The sequence below is a fragment of the Corvus kubaryi genome, unplaced genomic scaffold, assembly GCF_017639235.1.
Source record: "Corvus kubaryi isolate FWS band 111438036 unplaced genomic scaffold, C.kubaryi_AGA036_p1.0 37398, whole genome shotgun sequence".
Taxonomy (NCBI): Eukaryota; Metazoa; Chordata; class Aves; order Passeriformes; family Corvidae; genus Corvus; species Corvus kubaryi.
In genome coordinates this window covers 12,145,279-12,158,030 of record NW_024581137.1, presented here as the reverse complement: position 1 = coordinate 12,158,030, position 12,752 = coordinate 12,145,279, and the positions used below count along the sequence as shown (strand labels likewise).

The 12,752-nt window shown below is 44.9% G+C and overlaps 1 protein-coding gene across 4 annotated transcripts in view; it reads left to right on the top strand.

The window, feature by feature from the left end:
• The first annotated feature begins 5,374 nt into the window (after positions 1–5,374).
• The window catches only part of SEPTIN7 (septin 7), an 80,194-nt gene continuing 72,816 nt past the window's right edge, over positions 5,375–12,752 (top strand). For 2 of the 4 annotated variants that reach the window (XM_042044608.1, XM_042044607.1), the window contains exon 1: positions 5,375–5,762. In XM_042044608.1, the coding sequence (XP_041900542.1) occupies positions 5,384–5,762 (379 nt within the window). In that variant the 5' untranslated portion in view covers positions 5,375–5,383. Of the gene's footprint in view, positions 5,763–5,912; positions 6,195–7,009; positions 7,012–12,752 lie in introns of those variants that run through there. The other 2 variants (XM_042044611.1, XM_042044610.1) reach the window with 2 other exon arrangements.

Sequence of the window (12,752 nt, the reverse complement as noted above, 5' to 3'; positions counted from 1 at the left end):
AAGGGCAGATCTGGGAGCCAAGTCACGTGCTGAGTAAGCCCAGCGGCAGAAGGGTAAGTGCAGTGGTGGACTCAGGACTCGCCTACCCAGAGAGAGCAGAGTCCAGGCTGGTCCAACTTGAGGCACAAAGGGAGAGACTCGTCACTTTGGAATGAATTTGGAGAGGATTCCAGATTGTAGGCATGCCAGTAACTTTAACAGAAGCTAGAGTCACATTTTTACAGGTAAAGGAAACAGAACAAAGTGACAAAGTGATTTAAATGCCAGTAAGTGGCACAATCTGCAACACTTGGCTTCAGCTGTTCAGCATTTGTTCCCAAGGCCCTGATGTGCATACTGCTACCTCAAGTCTAATGTCAAGTACTAGATGTGCTGTTGCTTTAGTATGTGCACAGACAAAGCCTGAGTCCATGTTCCTAGGCTGATGTAGATGTCCTTTAATCAAAAGGGGACAACTGGAACATACAAACGGAGACTGCTGGGGCCACAGTGGCACAGGGTACACAGTACTTGTTTCCCATCAGAACCTGTCATTGACTTTACTTTTTATAGAAACAATGTCCTGATATGAGTAAAGAGAATAAAGAGCCGACTACTGTACATACTGAACTGATGTTTAATTCATTCTGTAATATTTGATTTATTCTCTAATATTTTCCTTCTGCAATTAAAAAAAAAAAAACCACAGTGTAGCAGGAAATTAATTTTAAGCTCAACAACTCATTTTAAGAAAAAACATTTTTCTTTGGGAAAGCGTAACTCATAACTCCTTTCCTGAAATAATAAAATAAAATAATAATAAAAAAAAAAGCAGCAATAAAATGTCACATTGCATTACATGTCTAAGTATTTTTTTTTCCCTAATCTAATATGCAAAGTATGAGAGCAGTACCTTATTCTAGGCTAGGAAGCACTTGCTAATGTAAATAGGCAGCAAGCTCAGCTCCCAAAGGCTTGCTCTCTCAGCAGTGGCAGCCTGAGCAGCCCCTTCATGCCCATGGTGCCCTGCTCAGACACAACAGCTCATCAGTGCGTGTTCAGCTGCAGCACTGCTCATAAACAGGTACACATCTGGCTATAGGGAAAGCCTGGTAAGGATTTACCGAGACCTGCCCAACCCCAATGGGGTTTACTTATTAACAAATAATCAAACGGAGAACTGGAATTACAGGACACGTGGCACACATCATTGCCTTGCTCCTGGTCATCCCAGCAGTCACTGCTAATGCCTGCAAGCGGAAGGGTGGAAGGGCGAGAGGGGCCTTTGCTCAAGGCTCTGATTCCCTGGCATAGGAAATGTATTTTTCAATCTCAGCTCAGCAGCTTGCATCTGTGACTCTTGTACAAACAATGCATTAGATGGTGCATTTTTCAAATAGCTTAACACTCCTGGAAACCTCCTGTGTCTCCCAAGACGCGAGTCTTTCACGTGGATGAAGGAAACTGGCATGAAGGTTGTATCTCACCTCACTTAAGGAAGTAATCATTGCTCGTATGAGTGAAGGGCTAAGGGTTAGGCTGCCTTCCTGCTTCTACTGATCTATATTCCCTGCTACACGACTATAACTGCACAAAGCAACCATTTTCTACCTTAAACAATAAGTGCATGTGTGTGCCTCTCACAAGGATCACATCATTGGGTTGTAATCTATCAAAGCCTCTTTCTTTAGATAATTGAAGTAATGGATGTATACCAGGACAATACAGTAAACACACTACAAAACAAGAGATGCTGTATTTTTCCCGTAGCAATTGTTCAATAGAAGCCTGTGTTCATAACTTTTACAGCATTTTATAAGCATTTGCTGGTGAATGTGGCTCTTTCTTATTGCTGCAGAGCACTTTTTAAAAAAGCATGTGGTAAAACTTAAAAGGGGGCCAAGAGGTGAACATTTTATCTTGCTTCATTTGCATACCTGTAGAATAATCTTGTAGGTGGCAGCCAAAGACGACAGTCATGATGCAGCAACAATGATAGTTAGGATGGAATAACAGAATCGCCTGGGTTAGAAGAGGCTTTTAAAGATCATCTAGTTCTAGACTCCCTGCCATGGGCAGGGACTCCTTCCCCTAGACTGGGTTGCTCAGAGCCCCCATCCAATCTGGCTTTGAACACTTCCAGGGATGGGGCAGCCACAACTTCCCTGGGCAGCCTGTTCCAGTGCCTCACCACCCTCACAGCAAAGAAATTTTTCATGTATCTAAACTAAACCTACTCTCTTTCAGTTTGAAGCCATTCCCCCTCATCATATCACTACATGCTCCAGTGAAAAGTCCGTCTTCTTCCTTATAGGTTCCCTTCAGGTACTAGAAGGCTGAAATCAGGTCACCCTGAAGCCTTTTCTTCTCCAAGCTGAACAATCCCAATTCTCTCAGCCTTCCCTCACAGGAGAGGTGGTCCATCGCTCTAGTTGGTTACTGTGCTGCTTGTGAGTTTGCAAGGGTTGTTTCATGACAGCCCTCCTCTGAATACAGAAAAGTGCTCCAAATACAGGCCTGACTCTGGAAACCTTTATTCAGACAAGTGACCGTACTGACTTGATATGTCCCCAAAGGACAGGGTCGATGGACAAGACAGGTGTGGCACCTGGTGCCTCGTATTACTGTTAGCATTTGTATTACAGCTGTTTCTTGTGCTAGAGAACAAAGCAGCATTTACACAGAGATCATCCAATGTAAGGGGCAACAGGTGTCCAAGAGGCAACACAGTGCAAGAACAAGAGATGCTTCGGCCAACATGACAAGCTGGGCTCAAAGAGTGGCCAAGATGCTGGTAGGCATTATTACAAATCTAAGATTTAAGGGTGGGTTTGAAGGAGGATGCTGTGCTCATTATTCACTGTTGAGCATCCTCAGCCTCCTATTTTGCAAGAGTTAGACTGTAGACAGGGGTGGGAATTTAGGATTTCACCCAGTTGGTGTAAAAAAACCCCACCAAAACTGATTGTTTCAGCAAGACATTGCCTGGTACACAGAGATCTATTACACTTGCACAGCAACTCCAAAGGATGCTGCATACTTTGGACTGACAGAGCAAGCATGATTCAGTCTGGAGATGCACCATGTGCCCTACAAAGCCAGGAGGGATTGGAGTTGCCATGCAGGAGCAAGTCAGCAGACTACAGGAGCAGTAATTCCACTGCATCCCATGCTGGAGCTAATGCTGTGTGCAAATTCACCTAGTGAGTCACGTCTGCTTGCATTAAAAGAAATACAAAAACAAAATACTCTTCCTATGTCTCACTGGCAAGAAGAGACTAAAACTGGCTAGGCTGGTTGGGAACCAACCTGGAGGCAACCCTAGTTAGCAGATTTTCTAAATAAGGTGAGTGTTTTTTGTTTCTGTATCTGAAGACAAGAGGGACAGAGATGGGGGCAGGTAGCGTCCTAAATTTAAGTTTGCAAAGTTCTTTATTAATTTCACAAAAAGCAGTCACAAAATTGTATCTTCCATCTTTGAATCAAATAAATAGAATCTACAGAACCCTGAAATTTACTTGTCAAGTTTGGTTTTTTAAAGTTCAATGACATATTTAGTGAAGCCTTTGCTTTTGAAGATCACTACAGGAATGGAAGAAGTTTGGATTTATTATATTGTACACAGAACACAGTATTTTTCAAACCTCAAGGACCCATTTGCATTTATTTCTCAAAATGAACACAATTTTGCAGAATCTTCTGAAGCCTGTGAATTGCTGTATGAAAAGAGACACCCCCCCCCACTGCTATTCACAACCCAGAAAAATGGGACATTAACCTCACATAAAACCCACTGGCTTGCATCTTGCTTCCTCATTAAGCCTGTGCCACTTTTGCAGTAGATTTCAAAGGTGCAAGTTCGCTTTTGTTTTTCCAACAATCAATCCACAAAGTAACATTTAACTTAAAAGAGAATTCCCCAAAATCCTGATTTCCTACTTGAAGATATCCCCATCAGTTACATGCTATTTTTTCAACATTACATATTTGAAAACCAAGATAAATGTTTTCAAGCAATTTGAAGCCCTTACTACAAGAGAGAAAACAAGTATTATTTGTATTGTTTGTTTTCCCACAATGTATTTTTATGGGAGAGCTGCGGGGACCATATTTTGCATTCAGTGAACAACTTCTGTGGTGTAAAATGTCTCTTTTTGGTATTCAAATAACCACAAAAGCAATGTAGCTACATCTCATTGCCATAGACATTACCACCTAAAGCAACCAGAATGAAAAAAAAGGTTATTTCTTACCTCATCCATTGTGAAAGACACGGATTTATGAGATAACATTTGGCAGTCCTGTGACCAACCATAACAAAAATCTCTTTCCCTTGGGCACCCAAGAACCACAATATATTGTAACACTTCCAGTTCTTAAACAGTGCTGAACCACATTGTGCAGGGCTGCATACCTTTCTGAAAAGAATATGCATTTTCCTTGTTGTCATAAAAAGTATTTGTTTATCAAATGCACCAAAAAGAAAAAAAAAATTGTACCTTAGGAAAGAAATGGATGGAATTCTGTGAGAAACAAAGGCAAACTTAGTGTCTGCATTGTTGCTCCTGCCTGCCTGGCTATGACTGACTCTATATACAGAAATATTGCATTATTGACAAATTTCTGTATGCTGCTGAAATGAAAATTGCTATTTTCATCCTCCTAGTACCTGGACATATTGTTAAGGCGTACTTTTAATAACGGCAGCAAGAAATTATTAAATAAACAGTAAATTCATTCATTCATCAACAGTAAATTTTACCTTTTTGCCAACCACCTTTCCCTATTAGAGAACTGCACTGTGCCTCATGTGAAAGAAAAGGCCAGGAAAGGACCATACTTGAAAATCCCTAACACAAAAGAAAGTATGTTAAGTTTCAAATCGCACGTCATAAGTACAGGTCTCCAGTATTCCAGTTTGGGCATAAAATAACCCGAGAGTCTCTTGGAGCCTTTGGACAGATACCTGTCCAAAACATAAAATGGAAATACAACATTGAGAGCTTTATTGGAATAGGAAAGGCAAAAGGCATTTTTCTGCCTCTCTTGGAGTCCATGTTTTCCCATGTCACGTCTGTACTGCAGTGGACGTTTATCCCAGCTGGCAACAGCATTTCCGAGGAGCCAATTCAGGGTCTCAGGGACGTGCTAGACCAGCCTAGGCGGTAGGGCTTGGCAGTGGGATTCCCAGGGCACACAAGCATCCCTCCGAGCCCCTAGAAGGATTTTAGCTAGTGCCTGCCACCAGCTGCCTTCAAATGGTTTGGTTGTGGGTTTGGTTGTGGGTTTGTTTGTTTTTCAATGAGTCCTCATTCATTACGAGGTACTTGAGCACCCAGTCAGGACTCCGTGGGGGGAGCAGACAGTCGAGCGCCGCAGTGCCGCAGCCCGAGGCTCCCCAGGGATGAGGGCGGCTGGAGGGCCTCGCTCGCCCTGCCCATCCCGATGTCCCGCCGGCCTCTCCCCACGCCACCTGCATGGGCGGGCAGCCGCACGGGGCGCAGCGGCCCCGGGCCCCGCCAGGCGCGCACGGAGCAGCGCGGCTCCGAGCACGGCTCCGAGCACGGCTCCGAGCACGGCCCCGAGCACGGCTCCGAGCACGGCCCCGGCGCGGGCAGGGGGCGGCGCCACCGCCTTGCCCGGCGCGCTAAGCCCGGCGGACATCTTTGATCCGGGCAGAGCCGACCCGCCCGCCGTGCGGCCTTCGCGCTCCCGCAGCGTGCGCCCGGCTTCAAAATGGCCTCCGAGCGGTCCCTCTGTTCTCCGGCGCGGCGCGGGAGGAAGTAACAGCGAGACCGACCCCGGGCTGGGAGGGGCGGGGGAGAGACGTGGGGACCGCGCCGGGCGGAGGGGCTGAGCCGGAAGCCGCTGCGTGCTCGGAGAGGCGGGCGGGGAGCGTGTGAGGAGCTGGGCGGAGGCGGCGAGGGAGAAGGAGGAGGAGCAGGCGGAGGCGGCGGCGGGAGCGGAGCCGCTAAGTCCGTCCGGCTGCGGGAGCGCGTAGGCGCTGTGTGCGGAAGGGCCGTGGCCCCTCGGCGGAATCGGCGTAGGGGGCGTTGGAGAATCGCCGCCGGGTTGGCTGGCGGGAGGCGCTCGGGGAGGAGGGGGCGGCCCGCTCGGTGCCGCCGCGGCTGAGGGAGGCAGGGCGGGAGGACGAGCAGCCAGCCGGAGCCCAGCGTCAGCAGCGGCAGCCGCACCGCCGCCGGCCAGCGCCATGGGTGAGTCTCCAACCCGGGGCCGAGGCGCGGTAGAGGGGCCGTGACAGTGCGAGCCTGCGGCCGTGGGGTCTCCGCGATGGGTGGGCTGAGAGGCAGCGCGGGGGGGGGGATACAGCGGGCACCGCCGAGGCTCCCATCCCGGTGGCCCCGCCGCGGGGCCCCCCGTCCCTCTGGCCGCCCCCCGCCTTCCTCCTCCTCCTCAGATGCGGCTCCAGCCCCCCTCACCACCGCCTCTCCCCCCCCCACCCCCCTCTCAGTCACTTCCTGCCTCGCCGAAATTGTATAATGCGTGCGCGGGGCTTGGGGAGCCGGGCGGCGAGAATGCCGGAGATATTTCTTCTCCCTCGCTTTTCTTCCCTTCCCCCTCCATCCTGGTCCCTCCTCCCCTTTTTCTCCTTTTGCGCCCAAATTTGGGAGGGAGGAATTTGCTGCTGCAGGAATTAAAGCAGCCTTTCAAATATGCGGGAGAGGAGCGGGTGGGACTGGAATCGCGGGAGGAGGGGGAAGGAAGGAAGGGGGCGCCCGTGCGCGGGTGGGAGCGTGTGTGGCAGCGGGAGCCCGCCAGCCGCCTGCCCGCCTCGCTTTCTGGCTTCTCCTGCTTTTTTTTTTTTTGTTTTTTTTTGCTTCTTTTTGGTTTTTTTTTTTTTTCCTTTGGGGCGTTTTTGGAGGGCTATATGTCTCTTGGATCTGGCTTTTACTGGCCGCTGCACGGGCGCCCGCCCGCGCTGCCCCGCCGGCCCTGCCCCTGCAGCCCGACGGGGCCTCGGCCGATCGTTTCTAAAAAAGAGAAAGTAGAAATTACAATTTACAAACAGCTGTCCCGGGAGTCTGTGTGAAACGCCTTTTTGAGCAGTTTCTGTTCGATCCGCTCGCTTAGCGAACTAGTCTTGCAGAATAAATTGGAGGAGTGCTTAGTGTTTCAGGAGGGTGGCTGGGAAAAGGGGCGATTATGTACGAAGATTTTTTTAATGGGCGACTTAAGGAAAAAGCAGCTAAACTTATTTTAGCGTGAAGTTGTTCACGCTGAACCAGTTATGTTCAAATGTAATTCCGAGAAAAGACAGCGTTCAGGAATCTTCTGCGTTTGTGTGCCGCCTCCTGCAGATGAAATATGAACAGAAGACTGTCACAACTACCCATTCACTGAATGTTTTTTCATGGCCATTGTAATCTCCCTCTGATTGGCAGTGGCTTCAGGTTATGTTCAGTGAAAGAAATGCTTCCATATGCAGAAATACCTATGGTCTGTATTAATATCATGACCAAAAAAAATATCAATTCATGTAAATTATGCAGGTTCAGCTCCCATGAAAGTTAGATGGGCCACTGCTATATAGCTGGGCTTAAAAGGTAGACCATACCTTCTTATGGAAGTGAGGTTTTTTGTAGTAATATCTTTCCAGTGCTAAATGATAATTTAATTTATGACTAGAACTTTCACTGAGATATCAAGCTAGTATTATTTTTTCTTTATAATTCTAAATACATTGTAAAGCTTTTGCCTGCTGAAATTTTAAGACATAAGGGAAGATGTATTTCTGTGCAGTGTTTAGCATCTTTCACTTCATACCTGCTTAGTTGGTGGAATTACTAGCATCTTTGGCTGTTGATTTGTGAACACAGGAGCAGTTGTTCAGTCTGACTTTGCATGACTCCATATTTTTTTTTAAGCTGACTCGCAAATAGCAAAAATCAATAAGTAGAAATTTTTTACCTTAGGAGAGTGGGTTTCAAGAAGCCATTGCTTTAAAGGTCAATTACTACCTTGTCTGTGTTGGAACCTGAATTGGAATCCAAAAGCATCACCTGTTCTGTGTTTGCTGCTATGGAAGAGGGGGTTGTTACTCAAGTCATTTTGATATTGAAGCAGATGTAACAAGAACTGTGCATATCATCCATGCACTGATAATAATTTACAGCATTTCCTTCTGTTTACCCATCCGGACAAGTAACTGGTCTCAGTTAAAGCAGTGCTTCAGATATATACTTAGTGCATGTGTGTTTCTGTGTATATGGATAAAAACTTGACTCTTTATCTTGTGCAGAAATAAAGGATCGGATTTGTCTGCTTTATAAGCTAAAATACAATCGTTTTTGCTTTTTTTCTTTCATAGAAATGTCTAAATGTGCACAGCAGAATTGGTTTTTTTCCTTTAACTGGCTGTCAACTTAGTGATACTTAGTCTCTTCCATGGGGCAGGCTCATACTTCGTGTGCTCAACATTGTGCAGTTCTGGTAGCTCAGTGCTGCTGCGGTGGTGTTTTTATTACTACCTTAGAATACCCATTAAGACAACAATAGTTATGAAATATAATGGCTGCAGATTCAAAACCTCGTTTTAAACACAGTCAGTGAAGGAAAATTTGCCTCAGAGAAGGTGCAGGAGAGAGAACTGTGGTATGTAGAACTGTAGTATGACACACAATTTTAGCTTCAGTTTATTGCCAGACTATTCACTTAACCTGTCTAGACCAGAGATGTGTATGTATGAGCGACGTTCTGTTTTCTGTAAGTTGGTGCTCCAGCTCCTGAAATTGAGCTAGTTAATTGCAAATGTGTGCTCTGTAATTAGAATGGCATTTAGTCACCATTTAAGTAGTTTAGTTAAGCCTCGTTTAAATTAGTAATTCAAATTTGGGGTAGTGTTAAACTGTAGGCGGTCACAAACTATTCCCTAGGAGCCTTTGAATGTCTTGAGCTGATGTTTGTGGAATAGATGTCTTGCAGAGGTGGGGAGGGTGGCATAAGTGAGGTGAAGGCATTTCTCAACTGCAAGGGCCAGGAACTCAGTTCACAGAAACCAGTGACTTCCTGTTCACCTTGCCAGAGTGAGTTTCATGTATGTCAGGGATGAGTCAATTTTTTTCCCAGCCCTGTTTTAATGGTTGCATACTGATAGCTCTGTAATGTCATCAGGTAGCTCTTTTCTATTCTGTGGGGTTTTTTAATAGGAAAGAACCAAGTCAGCATTTACTTACATAACTTCAGTTTTATGCAGCAGCCCTGCAAAAAACAGGTATTGCCTTCATTGCGTGGACACGGCTGTGAAACTCCTGTAAGCCGCAACATCCTTACTGTACATTAAAAATCAAAATGTAGCCAGTAGGTTCATAAGCACTTCAGAGGCCAATGTGTATCCGCTTTCCTTTTGACAGAGTTTGAGTTAGAGCAATGTAAAACACACGCCTGACTAAACCTTGTTCTGATGTGCATCCTGAACTTCCTTCCCCCAACAGCCACTTAATCTTCTGCTTTTTGTGCATCGGTGCTATTCCACGCTTCAAATGTGCCTTACAGGAACCTGCTGGTCGCATGGGCTGGCAGGGCTGCTGCTCAGAGCCACTGCCCAGCAGCCCTTCTTGAGGCCACTCATGGGGAACAGAATAGTTCTGTATCTTATTTTCAAATGGCTCTTTATGTGGCTGTTTTCACGCCACATTTCTGTCATTTAATGTAGTGACACATTCAGTACACATTTGAAAATAATTTTGGAAGCGGTATTGCTGTACAATATCACTTTGGGTGCTTCATTCAGAAGCACTTGAGAAACTAAAGTAGAACTGAATTATTTCTTAGTGGCACAGAAGATTTAGAGGGTTTTTTTGGTCAACATTGAAAATAACACCTCTAGATACAGCTTTTCTTAATTGCCTTTTTTTTGCTTATTATTACTATTACTCTTATTACTTACAACTATTAATAGTTGTGTGCTTCTTATTTTTTAATCTGGATACTTAAGGTGTTGACAACCAGGGGAAGGATTGATTAAAACATTAGGTAGATTTCTTCCTCCCATGACCCATTGTAGCTCTAGGGGGATCAATATTAAGATACAGCACATAGTTTTGGTCTGGCACTTGTAAAATAGAGCTTTTTAAATGGAAAGATTGCATCATACTCACAAAATACGTGAAACCTGAAGAAAAGAAAAATTACTTTAGACTGCTCTTTTGTTTGACCATGAAAAAGATCAAAGGATGACAGTGGTCTTTAGAAGTGTGCTCTTAAAGCAGAGAATAGCCCATATGAGGCTTTTTTTCCAGTGCTGTGGGGTAAAGCATGACAGGAGAACGACCAGAAAAATGGAAGTACAAACTAGGTATATGAGGTGTGCTCTTCAACATCGTTGGTGAGTGTTGAGCTACAAAGTAGTAGTTTATCAAATTCCAATCAAAACAGTCAATATATGCAGAAATCAGTCAGTCATACAGTGGTGTTATTCCAAAGAAACCTTTCAGAAAGGCAGCTGAAGTCCTTGATGGCAGTATTTCTGGAGTGACATTTGTCTGAGAAAGCATTGTAGGTCATTGGAGTTGATGCTGAGAGAAATTTAAGATGGCATGAAGCTTGGTACTGCTGCCAGTGGTTGTCACTGAATTATGGGCAGGTACATTCTTAGAAGAACAATGCATTAAATATTGTGTATTTTTATATATTGTACCTTTAAAACACTATTCATGTAATGATTCAAGTTGAACTCTAAATAAAATTAAACTTGACCTAGTGAGGTGGTCAAAATTGCCAAGAATGGTTACGTTAACATTAACATAAAGCTTAAGTGAAGCCTCTTCCAGTGTGGGCCAGTTGCAATGTTTTAATTTCATTTATGTGTAATTCTGTCACAGTGTGCAGGAAATTCTAGTGTGCCCGTCAGTGTCCTCTGCTTTCCTTTTTGTTCTTTTGTAAGAACCTTACCATGTGGTTTTATCGCTTTCACTGATACATAACTGGACTGCAGTTGAAAAATCCTGTCTTGATTGTATGTTTTTTCTACACACAGTGTAGAAAAGCTTCCAGTGTTCATATAGTGGTGTGATTAGATGAGCTTGCTGATGTAATGGAAAGTTAACCTTAGAGTAGTTTTCAGCTGGGCGTGTGAGCTAATCTCACTTGTTCCATGTTGTGCAGTTATCAGAACTGATAGGAGGGCAGCCTGAGCTCACCCCTGGTGGTGCAGTTCCTGGGTGAATCTGTTGGCCAGCTGCTTGAAAGGAGGCAATTCTGCTCTGCCCACCCTCGTGCCCCTTCAACCCAGTAGTGAGTCAGTTCATGGAGCTCAGCTCACAGGGTCTGCCTGTTTTTTCTTCTTCAAGACGATTTTTCTTTCTATTAGTTGAGTTCCCTGAACCTTTCATACTATGTGATCGCAGAAGTGTTGGCATGGAAAAAGAAATGCAAGTGAGCTCAAGGCAAGAGATGGAACTTCAGCTGATCATCTTGGTTTAGTGAGATACAGCCTCGGTTTAGCGTGTGCTTTAGACTGGTGTAACATGGTGCTGCTGCAAAGAGAAGAGAGCTTGATTTTCTGTTCCCACCCAAACGCTGAATCTTAACGTAGGCTGACAGTTGCTGTGTTAGTGTGCCCAAGGCACAGAGATACGTGGTAGTTGATCTAGTAGTACAACTTGTTTATTTCCACTCTATCAGTGGTTGAGATAGGGAAGGAGGAAGACTGTATCCTGTTGGAGGAATTAGTGCTAGTGGTTGAGAATGTAGTACTCTCCCCTTGGTGAGAGCTGGTGACTTATCTGAGGATAAACACAAGTGGGCAAAGTTTAATGGCTTTTGTTTCAGCTCCTGTTGCTTACTCCTTGATCAGTGAATGGGGTGAGGTGCCTGGCTTTTTATTACGGGCTGTTGAATCATTGCCTATGACGTTTATGGTAATAGTATATTAGAATTAGGACTTTTCTGGTGATTTGCAAAACTAAGGTCCTCATTAGTGATGGCTGGAGAAGTCTTCCAGTGCAGGGGGTCTTGTAGTCGTGACCAGACCTGACTGTGATGGTATCTTAAGTAAGTTGAGATACCAGTTTTAGCTGGCTTCCTGTTATAAAAGAAAAAAAAAAAAAAAAAGGCAGTTGTGAGGCATTAAAAGCTGTTGCTGGAGAAATGTAATTCTGTGGTAGCTTTCTGACAGCAGAGGCTTTTCTGAATGTGTGATCTTACCAGTATATACTGTAGTAAAATTCCAGATGCTGGCTCAAATGTAGTATAATGCTTTCACATTTGGGACAGTGAAAATTTCCAAAGTAGACTGATGACAAGAAATCTTTTCTCTTAATTCTCCCCATCCCTTGCTTCTGGAAACAAGCACATCCTAATTGTAGTCACTAAAGGTATACTAACAAACCAAGAGATTCAAGATTATCTTAGTTTCTTCTTGGGAGGCTTTGCCAGATGGTGTGAAATTCAAGGTCTGAGTAATCTCTTGATGATGGGTAAAGAGAAGCCATCCTGTTGCCTTCTGTGTTCTTTATTTTTGTAGCACTTAGTTGAGGGAGAACTTAGCGGAGAATAGGCTGCAAACTGCTGCAGTATGGTACTGAAGTTGGCAGTCACCTCCTACTGTTCAGCTGTGCCAAATAGTGACCTTCAGTGCTCTTATTTGCAGTTCTGTGGACATCTGCAAACCAGTAAGTTCTCAGTGCAGTGGAAAGAACCTGAAGTTTCTGTGTGAGAGACTGAAGCAATGAGGAACAAGACCTTCAGGAGACTGGGGCAAAAACCATAGTATGTGGTTGTTTGTTGTACAGTTGAGGATTGTGAATAAAAGG